Here is a 19,468-nt window from a genome sequence, read left to right as displayed (position 1 = left end):
GTTATACAGGTCCTCACCATGTGTTATCGCCGCCAACCACAGACAGCAATAATAGCACTTCCACACCTTTAGACCTTATGTATTTCTCCCAAGTGCATCACCGCTGGGCGGAGCTACAGGCAGACAGAGCTGACGTGGAGGACTGCTTATGACATGCTTGATTTTATTGGGAACATGTGAGTGCACTATTTTATATACATTTTTATTAAATTGGATGGTTTTACGCTATGTGGAGCATTTCAGTTATTAGGCTGATGTGAAGCTTCTGTTCCTGTGGAGTGTATCTGCTAGAGGCTGGCTGTGGAAAATCCGCTGGGACACTGAGCGCAGTTGCTGTCTTATAACTTGGGCAGCAAAGTAGAAGGTGAGAGGCCACGTGTGCTTGTGGTGGGGCCATTGGTGATGCACTTGGGAGAAATACATAAGGTCTAAAGGTGTGGAAGTGCTATTATTACTGTCTGTGGTTGGCGGCGATAACACATGGTGAGGACCTGTATAACCTGGTGGTTTGTGGTGGACACACAAGCAGCTACTATCATTACTGTTTCTAACACTGGGTGCTGAGGGATGCGGCACTGTTATAATACAGTATTACGCTATGGTTTTATTTCTGTTTGTTTTTGAGTGATACAACTATAAGAACATTGCAAGTACATGTGAGCACAGCATCTTAAAGGAGAACTATGATTGAGGATCATTGTAGTTCTGAAACATGTCAGCTGTCTGGCTATGTTGGTTTTACCTGACCCAATAAAATTGCAAGTTTTACGGGTTTGCTACGGACATTGTGCAGAGCCTTTCTTCTTTGATGATTCCTTTCACTCACTACAACTAGTCTTGGTGTTAGAATCCCAGTTTCCTTATTCGGACACCTGGATTATGCTGTAAATACAGGAGTTGTGCACCGTTACGATTAGAGAGTCACAGGGTTACGTGACTCCAATACTTCCGGCTTGGAAAGAGGAAACATCAGAGTCACATAATCTGGAACGCAACACCGTGACTCTCTCTGCTCATAATGGTGGTCAACGCCTGTGTTTACAGCATAATCCAAGTGTCCGAATAAGGAAACCCGGTTTTAAACACCAACACTAATTACAACTACTTATACAGGTATGAAACAAAGTCCCCAGCAAGGATAACGTCACTGAAAGGAGACATACAAAAATAACAATTTTGATTGAACTTAGCCTTTATTGGTTTTCATTTTTAAGACAACACTTCAGGAGCATGTGTAGAGCCATGAGGGAATGACTTTCAGGGCTCCAACCACCCTCCGGAAGTGACACATCACTGCATTGCTTCTTAAATGTTTGACTACCTGTGATAAACCTCAGCTTTGAGCAGATTCAATGCTAAAGGAAATGGAAGAAAACAAAGTCATCAAATACACTCTGACCTCTGGTTTCCCAAGTCTTAATTCCCCATGTTTCTTGTTGGCTTCTCCAATTTCTTCAACAGTTTGGGGTCGGCTGGACAAAGTCTCCAACCCATCAGTCACAAAACTATCAATCTCATGCAGGTTCACTGAAAAGACATAGCATTAAAGAAATCAGAATTCCTGTGTAATTTCCTGAAGCAAAGCTCCCCAGTTTTCCAAATATGCATTAAAGGGACTCCGAGCAGTGCAGAAACTATAGAAAGATGCATATCATTTTAAAGCTATTTTCGCGATCGAAATTGCCGCGGCCGCGACTTGTTTGCTATTTTCTAAAACTGCACGGTGAGCCAATACATTAACTGGCAGAACTTCAAAAACAGGTCTGTAAGAACAATGCTGTCTGCACTTACTAATAGTGATGGTCAATCAGATGCTAATAGTCCTGTCTGGTATGCAAATATTTATGCACATTTTATGCAGCTCGGAATGAAGCCAATCAAATGCACTTCTTGTTGATTTTGATTGATCCAATTCCAAAATGAATGACTTTATAACTACCATGGTCAAACAATCAGTTCATTATCAAACATTTCTAACTGATGCCAGAAGGAGGAATGGATATTTGTGTGCAGCACGCGTTTTCCACAATATTCATGACTAAGAGGTGAAATGTTGTCCTTCTGTGGACACTGAGCTATCTGGCTCTCCTACCTTGGATAGATTTCTTCAGCGATATTACTAGAGAATCAAACAGCTTCTGAATGAGATCATCTATAACGGCTTTTACAGGATTGCAGTTAATGGTCATGCAGTCAATTTTGATAGTACTGGAAGCAAATGAGAGAAAACAGAAATAGTATTACTTCATGTTAGTTTATCTGTTGAGCAGCACTCATATTTTACGCCAGGACAACAAGAACATTGTGGAAACACTTGTCACCCTCTAGGTTATCACACAGTTTACAGCCCTACCCAGAAGTTACATTTACAGCAGTTCACCTTAGAATTTTAAAAGCATATGAAAAATGCCTATATAGTGTATTAAGTTTATGAAAATTCCAGTGTACACATAAAACATTTACTTAAAGGGGCACTATAGCGAAAATTGTAAAATGTAATATAAGTGCAAACATATACAAATAAGAAGTACATTTTTTCCAGAGTAAAATGAGCCATACATGACTTTTCTCCTATGTTGCTGTCACTTACAGTAGGTAGTAGAAATCTGACATAAGTGACAGGTTTTGGACTAGTCCATCTCTTCAGGGGGGATTCTCAGGGATTTATTTATTTTCAAAAGCACTTAGTGAATGGCAGTTGCTCTGTCCAACTGCCAAAAAACTGCAGCATCATTGTTTAAATACTTTTTAGGGAATATCTTTATAAAAAATAAAAGCGTTGCTGAGAATCCCCTATGAAGAGATGGACTAGTCCAAAACCTGTTGCTTCTGTCAGAGTTCTACTACCTACTGTAAGCGATAGCAACATGGCTCATTTTACTCTGGAAAAACCGTACTTCTTATTTGTCTATATTTGCACATATTTTAAATTTTACAACTTTCCGCCATAGTGCCCCTTTAAAACGGACCTGAACTCAGAACTTCCTCTCTGCTCTAAAAGATACACAACAGTATACCTTTCAACAAAAAACATTTCTTTGTTACAGCTGATACAAATCCTGCAATAAATCTGCACTGTTTCTACTTCCTGCACTCATGGAAGCAGACATATTGTTAACATTCTGTGCTTTCAAATGAGCTTATCTGCCATTTCTGCCATGGCAGTCAGGTGAGGCAGAAGAGAGATTAAACTTGTGATTAGACACAGGGGAAATTAGACAGGATAAACTCTCTAAATACACACAGGGTGCATTTCTATGTTTTCCATCTGTCCTGTGCAAGAGTTCAGGTCCACTTCTAACTCCCATCAGAAGGGATGGGGCAGTGCATGCCAAATACCGAGGTGTCCAGATGATGAGCCACGTTCAGCAGCTCTACATAGTTGAAATTCTGGTCAAACTGTGCTCTCCCCTCAGTAGGACGCTACATCTACCAACACACCAGGAGTGGCATCACACCTCCGGGAGTTGAGTCCAATTTTTGTGTGCAGTGAAATTTTAATAAACTTGATACGCTGTATAGGCGCATTTTCTTTGTTTGTTTTTACAGTTGTTGTCACTGATACCCGCAGTTGTATAAGTACAGATTAACTGCTTTTCGGGACATTTGGGCCCATTTATTCGTTTGATTTCACTTAAGATTGACATAATTTCAGCATGTCATTAGTCTGATTGATACATTAGCATTGTAATTATTATTACTTAGTATTTATATAGCGCCAACATCTTACGCAGCGCTGTACAGTATGTATATTATCTTGTCACTAACTGTCCCGCAAGGAGCTCCCAATCTAATCCCTACCATTGTCATATGTCTATATCATGTAGTGTACGTATTGTAGTCTAGGGCCAATTTTATGGGGGGGGAGGCCAATTAACTGCTTGCCGATCGCACCACGCCGATGGGCTTGGCCGAGGCGGCAGCCCCAGGACCAGCTAACGCTGATTGGCGTAAAGTTCTGGGGCAGCAGTTTGCAGGAGCGCGAGCATCTCCTGCCTGGTGGGCGATCGCCGCTCGGAAGACTGTTACGCGGCGAAAACGCCGGGTATTTACATGTCGAGCGGTGCGATCTGCAGCAGCGCTGTACTGGGGACAGCCGTGTGACACGGCTGTCCCCCTGGGGGACAAGAGAGCGATCGGCTCTCATAGGCAGAAGCCTATGACAGCCGATCGCTGTGATTGGCCAGCTGGGGGGGAGAGAGGGGATTTGGCAAAAAAAAAAAAAAAAAAACGCAAGAAATAATACAAAAAAAAAAACAAACAAATAAATATTTATATATATATAAAAAAAAAAATAAACAATCTGGGGGCGATCAGACCCCACCAACAGAGAGCTCTGTTGGTGGGGAGAAAAGGGAGGGGGAAATCACTTGTGTGCAGAGTTGTGCGGCCCTGCAGCTTGGCCTTAAAGCTGCAGTGGCCAATTAAGCAGGAAATACCCTGGTCACTAGGGGAGTTTAACACCATGGTCTTCAAGAGGTTAACTTATCTGTATGTTTTTGGGATGTGGGAGGAAACCAGAGTGCCCGGAGGAAACCCACACAGACACGGGGAGGAAATACAAACTCCTTGCAGATAGTGCCTTGGCTAGGATTCGAACCAGGGACCCAGCGCTGCAAAGCTAAAACACTAACCACTATGCCGCCGTGCTGCCCCATGCATTTGTGTGTTTTTTTGTGCACCATAGAATTTTATTAACCACCCTGGCGTTCTGATTAAATCGCCAGGGTGGCTGCGGGAGGGTTTTTTTTAAATAAAAAAAAAACTATTTCATGCAGCCAACTGAAAGTTGGCTGCATGAAAGCCCACTAGAGGGCGCTCCGGAGGCGATCTTCCGATCGCCTCCGGCACCCAGAATAAACAAGGAAGGCCGCAATGAGCGGCCTTCCTTGTTTTGCTTATATCGTCGCCATAGCGACAAGCGGAGTGACGTCATCGACGTCAGCCGACGTCCTGACGTCAGCCGCCTCCGATCCAGCCCTTAGCGCTGGCCGGAACTTTTTGTTCCGGCTACGCTGGGCTCAGGCGGCTGGGGGGACCCTCTTTCGCCGCTGCTCGCGGCGAATCGCCGCAGAGCGGCGGCGATCAGGCAGCACACGCGGCTGGCAAAGTGCCGGCTGCGTGTGCTGCTTTTTATTTCATTAAAATCGGCCCAGCAGGGCCTGAGCGGCAGCCGCTGGCGGTGTTGGACGAGCTGAGCTCGTCCAGACCGCTCAGCTGGTTAAAGGACCACTGTGGCAAAAAAAAATGTATAATTTAAAATACATACATATAAAATATAGATTTCTCACAGAATAAAATACACTATCAATTACTTTTTTCCCATCACTTACAGTAAGTAGTAAAACGCTGACAGATCTGACAGATTCACCTCCTCATGGGAGAATCTCAGCATTACTGTACCTTTATTTATTTATTTTACAAATGTTCTTGAAAAAGGAACTTTACAAATATGCTGGCCACCCTCTCTGCTTATTTGCACGTTATTTGGCAAAGGTGGACTGAACAACTGTCATTTAGTAATTGCTTATGTGAATAATGAAATATCTGAGAACCCCCCATGAGTAGATGGACTAGTCCAAAACCTTTCAGATCTGTCAGATTTTCACTACCAACTTTTAGGCCCCGTTCACATCTAAAATCGCTAAATGCTAGCGATTTGCTTTAGCGTTTCCGCGAGTGATTTTTCCACTATTTAACGCGGAAAAAAAACACTGGACAAATTAGTATTTTGGGAGTGATCGCGATTTGCAGTTCTATACATGCTAATCGTGATCGCTCCAGAATCGGCAAAAAACGCTGCAGGTAACGCGTTTGCAATTAGCGATAATTGCGCGATTCTCGCTTAGGTGTGACCGGGGCCTAAGTGAAAGCAACATAGGAAGAAAAAAAAGTAATTTATAGTGCATTTCACTCTGGGAAAAACGTTGTATATTCATGAATGTAAAATGTTAACATTTACCATAATAGTTCTCCTTTAAAGTGTTAGTAGTATGAAAACAGTATATTCGGACCTCATTTAAAACACATTATTATGACACACCAATGCTTCACCAGTTGTCTGATCAATTTTAATTTTCAAAATAATAATTTTTAAAGTGGACACTGCCCAGTAACGCCCATCTTCAAGTAGTAATTGGCTGCACAGAGTAGGAGGCATTGCAACTCCTCCACCACAACTGCAGTAATCAGAAAAGGCTCTGCCTCTGACACAGGCCACCTGGGTTAAAATACTGTCTCTTTCTGTTCAGTAAGCCAGCACCTATTTAATAAGGAGTCCTTGGGCTAGACCAGTGATCTGCAAACTTGGCTCTCCAGCTGTTATGGAACTACAAGTCCCACAATGCATTTCAGGAGTCTGACAGCCACAGTCATGATTCATAAAGGCAAATGCATTGTGCGACTTTCAGTTCCTCAACAGCTGGAGAGCCAAGTTTGCAGGTCACTGCGCTAGACTCTCTAACACTGCTAATGCCTACTGAGCATGCCTAGTGGCTGCAGCTCAAGCTCTTTGAATCCGCCAGGAGAAAAGCAAAATATAAATGTTCTGTGTCTTGTCTTATGTAGATGAGTGTAGATGCACTTTGAAAGAGAAGGAGCAGCGTTATAAATATTAAAACAATATAAACCTTGTGAGACTATTATGGATATAAAATAACCTTATCCATGTAAGTTAAATTAACAGCATCTGTGCCAGAAAAAAAGTAAATGCAAAAATACGGTACCTTGGTAGACGTTCAGCTTCTTTTCCCTTCACTTTGAGGGCTTTAAAATTTTTCTCCCAGTCTTGAACATCACGTAAATTTTGTTCAACTAGGGCGTCCACATCAACTTGACCAATTAATACCCAATCCTATGAATAAATATGAATCGTTCAGTAGAGAAAGCCACCAATCAGCGCTCGATGCAGCATGAGGCGCTAAGGGTGGTTTTGAAAGAACAATTACAGGTCATATTATAGCAGCACACCACTTGATAAAGTTGTGACGAAAATGTATTGTTAAGCTGCACTGGTGCTAAATGGAGATGCACGTCAAGACTTTATGATCTAGTACTGCCGTGTCTTTTGATGGACACCGATGGTATTGGGTGTTGTTCCTTTACTAAGCCCTTGATTCTTCAATAAACATATGCCAAGCAGTGCTAAACAATTATTGGCCAATGTGTGGCTGAAGCCAGTGATGCTTTACGAAACACTTAGCAGTGCGCCAGAGCAGCTAAAGGTGAGTGTTAATGGTACAATATTTATGAAATGTTTTACTTTTCTTTTACTTTTTACTTTTCTAAAAAAAAAAAAAAAAAAAAATAGCAGTTGCTCACAGTAGATTAAAAATAAGGGAAGGCTATGGAAAGGTTACTGGTTTTGAGCGTTGTCAGAAAAGCCAGCACTGAACAGATAGATGCTAGGCTGGGCAAGGAGGAAAGACATTGATAGCCATATATTAGGGTTAGGTGAAGATTCGGAGGGTTGGGGGAAGTGTAGAGGGAGCTTAGCTTTAGATGTTGGGAATGATCAGGTCATGGGTAGGCCTAAAGAAAAATATCATGGGGTGTGGAACATCAGGAGGAGGTTGGCACCAGGAAGGGTGATGTTATAAGCAGTAATCAGGAAGAAATTAAGGTTGGAAAGCAGGTGATAGCACAAAGTGGTTATTATTACAGAAGATGTCAAGGTTAAGTGCTAGGCCGAGGGTTAACATTGTGGGCCTAAGGGAAAACTGTGTAGCTTAGAATAGTAAGGGGATATATGTGAAGGAGACTGGTTAAAATTAAGTAGATAACCACACTAAATCCACACACCCGTTATCATGCATACAAATGGCACTGGGAAATTTGGGTGCAGGGTGAAGCCAAAAACCATCTCAACCCTGCTCATGCCTAAGTCCCGGCAACATTAATTACTATTCCCCTCCAGGCCACTATAGGCACCGGGTAAAGATGTAATTCGTCCGCCAGCTATTTGCTGGCGGCCAAATTATGCTGTTTTTAAAGTAATTTGGGCTCCATCTTTAGCTGGCGCCCAAATTACCTTTTGAGCACTATGGCGGCTCATTGTGTGCCAGAATTTCCCGGTGCCTATTTGTTCTGTTTCAACTGATCATCACCTTCAAGCTCTTTCCATCGCTTTAGTAGCAGTATTGTACCGTGTTAGCCATCAGTAAAAGAAAGACGTTTTGAATCAGGATACTATTTATTTACTAACTTAAAAGAAAAGGAGTACGTTTTTGGCTAATAAGCCTTCTTCAGATTCAGACTCAGCAATTTTCACCTTTCAGCGCTCCTTCCATTCATTCACCTATAACTTTATTACTACTTATCACTATGAAACGATCTATATCTTTTTTTTTTTCTGCCACTAATTAGGCTTTCTTTGGGTGGTACATTTTGCTAAGAATTATTTTATTCTAAATGCATTACAACGGGAAAAATAAGAAAAAAATGGAAAAAATTCATTATTTCTGATTTCGGCCATTATAGTTTTGAAATAATACATGCTACCATAATTAAAACCCACACATTTTATTTGCCCATTTGTCCGTTATTGCAATGTTTAAAATATTTCCCCAATACAATATAGGGCGCCAGTATTTTGTTTGGAAATAAAGGAGCAGTTTTTTCAGTTCTGCGTCCATCACTATTTACAAGCCCATATTTTCAAAATTAACAGTATCCTCTTGACATACATATAAAGTTCAGTCCCTAAGGTAACTATGTATGTATTTATTTTCTTAGTGTCCTTTTTTGACTGCAAAATTTTTATTTTTTTAATTGTTATTTATTTTTTTACAGCAAAATTTTTATTTGGGTAATTATGGACTAGTGTGGGAGGTAAGGTGTTAATTTTAAAGAGGAGCTGTTAGGTATAGGGTCTCAGAGAAAAAAATACATATCAGTAGATAAATACTGGCTGTACTTACATAACATATGCATTACACTGTCCACGTTTTGATTTCAGTCAATTTTTATATAGTGTATATACAGAGATTTATGTTCCCGACAGTTTCTGACAGGTTCCATCTTTGACTGTCTTGTCTGAAGCCAATCGTGATGTAATATCCTCCCTTACCCTGCTTCCACTCTTCCTCCTGATTTAGTATGCATTATCCCTCCCAACTCCCAGCCCTCAGACACTCCCACTAAGCTGCGGATGTCTTCATGCCTCCCCCCCCCCCCCCCCCGAAACAGGTGCGGGTGCCTTCACACCGAGAGAGAGGGCAGGAGCAGAGTGCATCTCCACACTTCCAGCGCCGCAACTGCAGTTTCCTCTGTCGCCGTACATCTCTCTCTCTACTGCTGGCGTCTCTCACATGTGACTCGCCGGAAAGTTACCGGCGAGTCACATGATAGGAATCAGGAGCAGTAGAGAGAGATGCACGGCGACAGAGGAAACTGCGGTGGCGGCGCTGGAAGTGTGGAGATGTACTCTGCTCCCGCTCCCTCTCTCTCTGTGTTAGCATTTTTTGGGTAAGGAGGCATCCGCACCGGTTTCTACTGGGGGGGGGGGGGGATGCCTCAACCAGAGAGGTAGCAGCCAATAAGACTGCAGTAAAGAATTAGGGAGGGATAGGGAAATGAAGGGGAGGAACAGGGAGGGGAGTAGAGAAAAAAAAACCTCCCAGCATGCTCTGCAACTTCTCTTTTGCGGTTCTGCGTACTCCTTAGAAGCTTGGGAAAAAGGCGATTGCTATTCAAAAAAGATAGATTTTTAACTTCAGTATTGCCTTTTTGGCTACCTTCCAAGCTATTTAACACAGGATAATAGAGATATAAATTTGCTTTTTTTGCCTAACAGTTACTCTTTAAATGAATGTGTGGGTCCTTTGATTAAAATAAATGTATGCATGTGTAATTTTACTATTTGGCAACAAGATGTCTTTACACATTATTTCCTATTAGCGTACTATAAGTACACAACAGGAAGTAATGCGTGGACGTGTTACTTCAGTAGTGACAATGACCGTGGCGATGCCGGCGATCACAGGGACTTAGATTAATGGATGGGAACCAGGGCTGTGGAGTCGGTCCAAAAATCCACCGACTCCGACTCCTCAGTTTAGGATTCCTCCGACTCCGACACCTCGACTCCGACTCCTCTAATTTGCATATTACAATTTTGTTGATTAAAAGTATGTAACATGAAATTCGTCTCTTAACTGCCAACGCTTAGGAATTTTACAAGACAACTGAAGTAAGAAGGATATGTAGACTACTATATTTATTCCCTTTAGACTAAAACTAGTCCTTGGTAAGAGTACTTGTAAAAGGTACAAACCGGAACAAAGAACACCTATCAGGCCCTAGGCAATGTAAGTGTGGGTACATGTAAGAATGATGTGCAGGTACTCTGCAGGGGAATAAGGAGATTGTAAACAGACAACACCTCTGTGTTCAATGTGCACAGCATTCTCAGTGGATTCCCTGCAGCTCTGTGGGGAGTGCATATGTAGAGTATAGTACTACTGTGTAACAAAGTAAACCTGAGACAGATGAAATTAAAGTTTTATACATACCTGGGGCTTCCTCCAGCCGCCTTCAGGATAATCAGTCCTTCGTTGTCCTCCTCCACCACCTGGATCTTCTGCTATGAATCCAGGTACTTTAACCAGTCTGGTGTAGTGCGCATGCACACACTCCGCCGCCAGGAGCATACCACACCTGTGCAGCACTATTGCGCAGGTGCAGAATGTTCCTGGCTGTGGCAGCGGCATGCGGCCGGACAGCGCTGACTGGCTGAATTACCAGGACTCATAGCAGAAGATCCGGGTGGTGGAGGACAGCGAGGGACCGATTAGCCTGAAGGGGGCTGGAGGAAGCCCCAGGTATGTATAAAACTTTACTTTTCATCCGTCTCAGTTACCCTTTAATTTGTAGTTACCAAACCAAATTTTAACAACATATCAAATTATTTGATTTCATCAGCAAAGAGAGTGCATACATTTGCATAAATCAGCATCAATGCAGAATTTTTTCCATCTCATTGACCATCTCTATTAGTGACACAGCTACACATCAGGCTTTATTTTTACAGCATAGATGTTATTTAGTATATATAAGAGATTCCTGTGTACACATCATATATACAGTCACAATCAGATATGTATATCTGACCTTAAAAATACGGGGACTGCTTTATTGAAGCAGCACAAGTAACTCATTTTGATTGGTTTATTTCATTTTTGTGGACTAAGCACAGCTATTACTGTATATATACTGTATATATACATTATTTTTAATGACTATTATCTGAGAAATAGAACATTTTATCATATTTTCTATTTTAATTACAGTTACAAATTCATTAGGAGTCGGAGTCGGAGTCGGTGCATTTTTTCCCGACTCCGACTCCAGGCACCCAAAATTGCCCGACTCCACGACTCCGACTCCACAGCCCTGATGGGAACAGCGTTCCCATTCATTCATCTCCCCTCTAATGGGAGGCAGCAAATGAAGCAAGATCTTAGAAAATTACCCAAATTTAGTTAGCTAAAAAATTGGTGTGTGTGTGGCCACCACAGGGCATGTCAGAACATCTGATCTACATATCCATTCCAGTTGAATGTCTCACAAAGCTTTATAGCCAGACATTCAGGGTCACACTAACAAATAAAGAAACTACCATTTTTATTCGAAAAAGGTCAGTAGCGGCTGCTTCTATATTTCTTTCATGACAGGTGTGCTTTAAACACCAGACAAAGCCCATTGATATGCAGGGCGCACCTTGAATCGATCCATGGCAGCAGATAACCTTCGGAACAAATCCTCAGCCTTGCTGAAGACGGTGATGAGGCCGTTTGCATTCCTGTCAGGCATCACGGTGAAGATTGGCTCTTCGCTGGGCTCGCTCAGGCCCCGGAACTTGTGCGGAATAGAAATGAACCTCTTCATATCTCGGTAATACTTGGCACGGATTTCTTCATACGGAGGTTTAAACTGTAATCTTCCCTGCCTGCAACAGAGCAGCGATCAGTAAACAAGGAGCTATGCCTGCTGCCCTGCATCTATTCCGAACACAAAATGCTTCTTACTTAAAGGTTAGATCGATGGTAATTTCTGGGAGATTTTCGTTAAGTGCCTCTAGGCCCAACTGATACTGATGCTCGAGAGCCTTGTACAGCTGATGGTCCCAGTGCTGGCGCCAGGCCTTCATGTCACTAGAGCGCATCCCCTAAAAACAGAACAAGACGGACGAGAGAAAATACAACCATAAGCAACTTCATGCATGAGAGCACACGAACATATGTATTAAAAAAAAAATCCCTTCTTAAAATAGAAGGTATTTGTGATTTTTCCGGTTGGCGTAAGCATTTGATGTCTCCCACGATCCATCACTGCTGAATATGCAAATCATTTTTTGTTGTCCCTGTAAGCTAGCCACACCTCCAGAGCCGCTGGAATGCAATCATGTGTCAGCTTGTTAATTGTACATTCCTGTGGTTCTGGAGGTTTGGTTAGCTTACATGGACAACAAAGGATGATTTGCATAATTTGCATATTCAGCAGTGATACATTGTGGAAGACCTCATATGCTCACTCCAACCTAAATAATCGCAAATACCTTCTGTTTTAAAGAGACACTGAAGCAAAAAAAATTATGATATAATGATTTGTATGTGTAGTACAGCTAAGAAATAAAACATTAGGAGCAGAGACATAAGTCTAATATTGTTTCCAGTACAGGAAGAGTTAAGAAACTCCAGTTGTTCTCTACGCAAAAAAGCCATTTAGCTCCACGACTTTCAATGCCGCAGAGAGCTCTGCCTTCTGAAGCTTGTTATATCAAGTGTCTGGCATTGCATTGGTTTTTTTTTCCTGCAGAGAACAGTTCAAAAGATCACTGGCCTGCTCTGTAAAATTATTCAGATTGCTGAGTAGTGTGTAAACTGCAAATATAAGAGATTGATGCAATGTTATAAGAAAAAAAAAAACTATATAACTGAAAATAAAAATATGAGAAAAAAAATTTTCTTTGCTACTAATGTTCTAGTACTTATCCGTACTACGCAACCAGTGGATCGCTCCCATGCCGCCGTCCTCCGATGTCTGCAGCAACGAGAACCGGGTCCCCGCACTGCCGTCAGTCGGAGCCAGTCTAGCGTAAGAGAAGTGCGCTGTTTGCGTATCTCTCCAGAAGCCGCACCTCTCCTGAGCAGGCTGGCTCCGAAGAAGTCAGTGATGGGGCCGGTTCTCATAGCTGCAGACATCGGAGGAGGCAGCGTGGGAGCGATCCAGGCGGATGGGGCTGGAGGAAGCCCCAGGTATGTATAATTTTTTTTTTTAGTTTTCGTCTCTGGTTCACTTTAAAGGGGCATTATAGCAAGCTGGGTGCATTTAAAGCGGATCTCCAGTCTTCCTGTTAAAAGCCAGCAGGCTCTTCCTGTAAAAGAAAGTTATAGTTACCATACCTGCACCGCCTTCTCCCTCGAAGCCGCCCGAAGACCCCAAATCACCTGACTCGCCCCGAAGAATAGCTCCAAGATAGTGATAGAGATCACCTCCCACGACCCTTTAACCCTTTATCTCACACTGTTGTTGTTCATTCACTAATAAGGCAAGTCTGACTCTTTCCGACCCCATGGACCACAGCACACCAGACCTATCCTATCCTCTACTCCCTCTAAAATCTTGTCCAAGCAATAGGATATTTCACATACAAGCTAGTATATCCTTGCAGAGTTGCACAAGTGAGTGTGGGACTCCACCACCTGGACAATACCAGTCTACATCCTTCTTGAAACTGGGAGGTACACTGCAAGAGGGAGGTAGATAATCATCCTTCCTCCTTGCAAAGCACTATTGTCCAACATCAATGACAAGTGGCATATATCTACCTCTAATGGTCTGGAGAAAGTAGGAGCTATAGTATGAGGGAGAGCTCACATTTTCTCTCACCTGCTTTGTCATTGCTTTCCCTTTTCTGCTCTCCATTCCTTCCTCCTTCTTTGTTCATTTTTGTGCTATCCTGCCTCCTTTTTCTTTCCTTCCCTGCTGTCCTTTCTTCAAACCTACCCTTCTCCTTTTCTCATCTCCTCCAATTATATTCCCATAGTCTCCATCTCCCACTCTCCTTTTACCTATCCTTCTCCCCTCCTATCCTTCTCCCTCATGTTCTTTTCACTTTTTTCCTTCTACTTCCTTTCTCCTTTTCCCTTCCTATTTCTTGCTTGTTCCTTTTCTCCTGTTTGTTTGGGATTTTTTTTTACAACTTTCTTTGTCTTGTTTAAAGAGAACCCGAGGTGGGTTCTAGGAATCCTAATAGCAGACAGAGGCTGGCTGTGCATATAATCACCAGCCTCTGTTGCTATATATCATCCCTCCAGGGCCCCCCTGCGCTCTGCTCTGCCCCCCATAAATCACAGCCGCGCTGTCGACATGCAGTGTGTCACCAGCCGGGTGTTTACGATTGCCCATCAATCTCTGCCGCTACCCCACCTCCTCCATAGCTCCGGTCCCCGCCCTCGTCCCTTCCCTCAAATCAGCGGGGAGGGATATATAGCAACAGAGGCTGGTGATTATATGCACAGCCAGCCTCTGTCTGCTATTAGGATTCTTAGAACCCACCTCGGGCTCTCTTTAAGCACCCAAGATTACCTATTTTCTGTCAAGGAAAGTGTTAGATTGTTCAAACGTTTTTACAGTAAATTATTTAAAAATAAAGTGGGGGAAAACAATAACAAAAAAACACAAACCTACCATCACATGGTATCACTTAAAACAACAAAACACCCTGTACTTTGATCCTCATTTTAATACCAGTTTCAGAAGCTGTCCTCGTCACTCAAGGGCTTGATTCACTAACACAAATAACACGCCTTATCAATGTTAACATGCCTTGTCAGGGTAGCATAGCGAACTTATGCCTGCTAATTGGCAATGACAAGAGATCCACTTGTCCCGCCCTGGGCCCCTGCGGGTTCGTAGTGCTCGCTAGGCTACTCTGATAAGGAGTGTTAACTTTGATAAGGTGTGCTAACTTTGATAAGGCATGCTATTTGTCTTTTTGAATCAAGCCCTAAATCTCAAAAGTCTTTGATAAATTATATCTAAATCCCGTCATCCATCCATGCCAACGCTCTGCTGATGCTACAGAGGTGAATTGGAGCCCTGGCAAACCATCTTTAAATCTCCCAGTGGGGATTCCTATTGATTCATTGAGCTAAGACAATGGAAAGTCTTGACAATAATTCCCTATTGAGGCAGCCTATTACCCTGGGAGGGAAAGAATATGTAGGTTGCTTCCTGATGCCACCAGAGGTGTAGCTAGGCTTTTCAGTGCCCGGGGACAAAGACAGTTTTTGCGCCTTCCTCTGGACAAAGTGGGCATGGCCCTGCATCAGAATGTGGTCATGGTCATGGGTGGAGCCAAATGTACAAATTCTGTTTAGATAGCAAGATGTGCCCCCCTACCCCACATTTAGTTAGCCAGATGTGCCCCCGCCCTTTAGATAGCCAGATGTGCCCCCCCCCCCCCTGTTCTGCTGATGTTAACACTTCTGCAGAGGGAGGGAGAGAAGCAGGGGCACTTCGAGCAGTCAGTGAGCAGCCTCTAACTCACTTGGGGGTGCGGTGGCCATGCTCTGCGCCACCTTACAGTGCTGCGCCCGGGGACATGTGTCCCCCCTTGCCCACCTATAGCTATGCCTCTGGATGCCACTAAAAGTTCACCCCATAAAATGACCCCTTTCTCCTTCTGGGCACTGGAGGTGGAAATTGAGCCCTTGCTGTTGACATCACACAAGGGTGCTTTGCAAAGGGTGGATGGGAAAGGAGAGGATTTACAACCCCTCTTGCATTGAACACCGATGCCCATATGCAATAACATTTTTCTCTTGAGTTTTCTCCTAGGTGATATTCTCACACCTTGTCAATAAAATGCCTTTTACCAGCAAGCAAGAAAATACTTACAATAGTTTTGATAGTACATTTCCACCTACTTTTTGGTACTCATTTGCAAAGTGGTGAAAAGTTATTCTAAATAGAAAATGAAAAGTTATCTCCCAGGAGAAAACTCAGGAGAAAACGTTAATTGCATATGGGCCCCAATGTAAGGAATCATGCTGGCTAGTATTCTTCAAGCAAAACAAAGGCCTAAGCTCACAAACTCACTCATCCTGGAAAAGGCCAGTCTGCATGGGGTATAAACGGGGTAAAATGTCTTGGCAAGGGGACGTTGGTTTTTTTTTCCTTCCAATTTGTAAGAGTATGTTAAAAAAAAAAGTTAAACAGACTTTGTAAAAGTCTGCTATCTTTCTGCTTTCTATCATTCTGAAGAGATTCCAGTCACAGGACTATAGCCAGTGAGGACTATCTCTATATGCTGGATGTGCTGGACACCGTCATCCATAGAAATGGCCACAGTAAAAACTGTTCTCTGTAAATGTAATTTTTTCTCACACAAAAAATGAATAGATGGAAAAAAGCCTTTGAATTGCTATTTGCTAGTAATTACTGGAAATATATGTGGCATTTAGAATTTTAGTTAACTTTGATAGTTAACTGTCCTTTAAAGAAAACCTGTACTGAACAAAGTTCCCCTGGGGGGTACTCACCTCAGTAGGGGGAAGCCTCTGGACCCTATTGAGGCTTCCTCCATCCTCCTATGTCCCACAGCGGTCTCGCTGCAGCCCACGGAACGCACAGGCGACAATTGTCGGGCTGTGCAATATTTACCTTTTCTGGCTCCAGCGGGGGCGCTGTTTTAGCTCTTCCTACAGAAATAGGCGAAAATAGCCGATCTCCGTCCACTAAACTGCGCAGGCGATTTGCGCATGCGCAGTAGAGTTGCCCTACGGAGATCGGCTATTTTCGCCTATCTCCGTGCAAAGAGCGGATACTGAGCCTATGCTGGAGCCAAGAGGTAAATATTTACATCGCTGCTCCGGGAGGATTTCGTCGACGCCGCCGTGGGACCGAGGAGGACAGGGGAAGCCACAATAGGATCCGGATCAACCCGAGGTGAGTACCCCCAGGGGAGGTTTTTTTCATTACAGATTTTCTTTAATGATTATGAGTTACCCATCAAATATGTTTCATGACTTACATGTCTTGATTTTTCATACAAACAGGGAATGAGCCCCTCACCTGATATTCAAGATTGGAGAAAACGGTGCGCATTTCCACCAAACCATCTTTCCATTTCTGTTGTTGACGGAGTAAATCAATATTCATTAATGCAATAACCTGTAGAAAAAGCAAGAAATACAGTACACAAATGAAGGTTTATTCATTAATACAGATCATTTTAGTAGTTTTGCGAGTTTGATTGAGTGAGTGATGAATGGTTGCTTTAATTGTTCTTTCTCTTGAATAATTCAACCAATTATCGTTCACCTTACCCTGTCCATAGAAAACATAGAGCAAAAACAGGATGTTTGGCAGCTTGTCTGTGGATCTATCACACCAAATGGTCAGCAATGTTTGTTCCAGGCCATAGTTATGGAGCATGTTTTACAGGCTTAAAGTGGACCTTAAACGACCACTATCACGAAAATGCTAAAATTTGAAATACATGTAAACACATACAAATGAGAAGCAAGTTTCTTCCTGAGTAAAATGAACCATATATTTCTTTTTTCCTATACTGCCGTCACTTACAGCAGAATAGTAGAAATCTGGCATTACCGACAGGTTTCAGATGAGTCCATCTCTTCAAGGGCGATTCTCAGCATAACCTTTATTTAATTATAAAGACACTCTCTGAAAAAAAATTAACATTATGGGGAACGCATCGGGGCGGCGAAGCGGTCAGATGCGTTGTCACAAGGCCGATTCCGGAACAATTTCAACATAAAATTGATTGGAAATCAGCCTGCAGCGTACGGGCAGCCGACAGATCTCTCTCTTATTAGATTCGATTAGAGAGAGATTTGTCTCTTGGTTGAATCTGCCCATCATCCTAGATGTCTGGCTAGCTTTATTGCAGGGAATAGATTTAAAAAGAAAAAAAAAAACCTTCAATAGTTCAAAAACTTAGCTCTCTGTGACCCGAAAAGGCTGTGTAATTGAGCAGAGTCAAAACAATAAATCTACTTTTGTAAGTTTTAAACATAAAATAAAAATGTAAGATATCTTAAAAGAAAAAAAAAGTCATTTCAGGCAGGGAACACACTTGTCTTTCAGTTTTCTGCGCGCGTTTTCCTGCATACTTTTTCTGCACACCAAGTGTGTCTCTATGCAGGAAAACACGCACGTTTTTTCATAGCAGCTGATGTAATTGATACAAAAAACTGACAAAATGAGTCATCATGCAGAATGTCAGTTTTTTTTCTGCGTGCGAACAAAATATTAAGTGTGTACTAGCCCATTGATTAACATGAGTTCTCAGTTTTTCTGTGCAGAAAACGCGTACGAAAACAGTTAAGTGTGTTCCCTGCCTCAAGGAGTAGGAGGATCGATACAAATGTTTATCTCATTGGTTTATTTTTAAGGTTCACTTTTTTAGCATCTGTGCCTGAAAGATAATATCTGAATACTGTACAAGAACAGAACTTAAAAGAGAACCTCCCTTGGAATAGGTACCCACCAGGAATTACAATATGAACGCCTAACAAATGTATCCATCACTTTATAAGCTGCACATCTGAACACTCCAGCCACTGGTCAGGCTCAATTATATGAATAATTTGGTAGAAAGGTACAGAGCGGCACACTTATCCTTGTAATCCTCCGGGTGCATGACCTTGGGCGCTAAGCAACACCCCAACGTATTCAAAGTAGTAGAGATGATCGGTCAGCACACCAGCTTCTCAATGAGCATAGTTTATTTCCAGATCACATGTCAACACAAAGTTAACAATTGTTTCGGGGCCACTCAGGGTCCCCTTCCTCAACAGTGTCTGCACTGTTCTGAGGAAGGGGACCCTGAGTGGCCCCGAAACAATTGTTAACTTTGTGTTGACATGTGATCTGGAAATAAACTATGGTCATTGAGAAGCTGGTGTGCTGACCGATCATCCCAATTATATGAATAAGCCTGGAGAAACTGAAACAAAATATCTGCAATACAGGATGAAGGACAATGTTAACACTCCTCCTCCCCATTACCCCCCCCCCCCCCCCCCCCCCCCCCCACCTCCAAAAAAGCAATCTTTTCACACATTTTAAACAAAGGAGAACAGTAGTTAAAAATTAATTGCAGTGAATGATCCTTATTTAAAATATCCTGGAGTTCTTCTTTAAGGACAGTACAGTGGCACTCAGTGAAGAGCTCAGTGTGCAGACGGTCGCCGCAAGCAAAGTACCTTCTCGCTGAAGTCTATGTGTTTCTTCCGCAGTTTCCGGTTCTCAATAGAGAGCTGCTCGGCTGCACCCTGCAACTTCTCAATGTAACTCTGCAGGGCTTTGGGGTTATCCCATGTGATCTGTGCCTTCTGATCCTTATCAACGGCATTTGTTCCAGAATTCTACCAAGAGACATGAGCATTCAGAAAACCACTTTAGTTTCAAAAATAAGCCAGTTTAAAAAAACATA

At 42.6% G+C, this 19,468-nt stretch overlaps 1 protein-coding gene across 2 annotated transcripts in view; it reads right to left on the bottom strand.

Annotated features, from left to right (window-relative positions):
* Positions 1-19,468, bottom strand: part of DYNC2H1 (dynein cytoplasmic 2 heavy chain 1) — a 508,393-nt gene that overhangs the window by 414,228 nt on the left and 74,697 nt on the right. For both annotated transcript variants that reach the window (XM_068266870.1, XM_068266871.1), the window contains exons 14-20: positions 19,239-19,400; positions 17,080-17,178; positions 12,027-12,166; positions 11,719-11,947; positions 6,726-6,853; positions 2,093-2,208; positions 1,400-1,527 (exon numbers count right to left, since the gene is read on the bottom strand). In XM_068266870.1, the coding sequence (XP_068122971.1) occupies positions 1,400-1,527; positions 2,093-2,208; positions 6,726-6,853; positions 11,719-11,947; positions 12,027-12,166; positions 17,080-17,178; positions 19,239-19,400 (1,002 nt within the window). The remainder of the gene's footprint in view (positions 1-1,399; positions 1,528-2,092; positions 2,209-6,725; positions 6,854-11,718; positions 11,948-12,026; positions 12,167-17,079; positions 17,179-19,238; positions 19,401-19,468) is intronic.

Source organism: Hyperolius riggenbachi, chromosome 2 (assembly GCF_040937935.1).
Source record: "Hyperolius riggenbachi isolate aHypRig1 chromosome 2, aHypRig1.pri, whole genome shotgun sequence".
NCBI lineage: Eukaryota > Metazoa > Chordata > Amphibia > Anura > Hyperoliidae > Hyperolius > Hyperolius riggenbachi.
The sequence above is the reverse complement of the archived record's forward strand: the minus strand, read 5'-3'. Positions and strand labels throughout refer to the sequence as shown.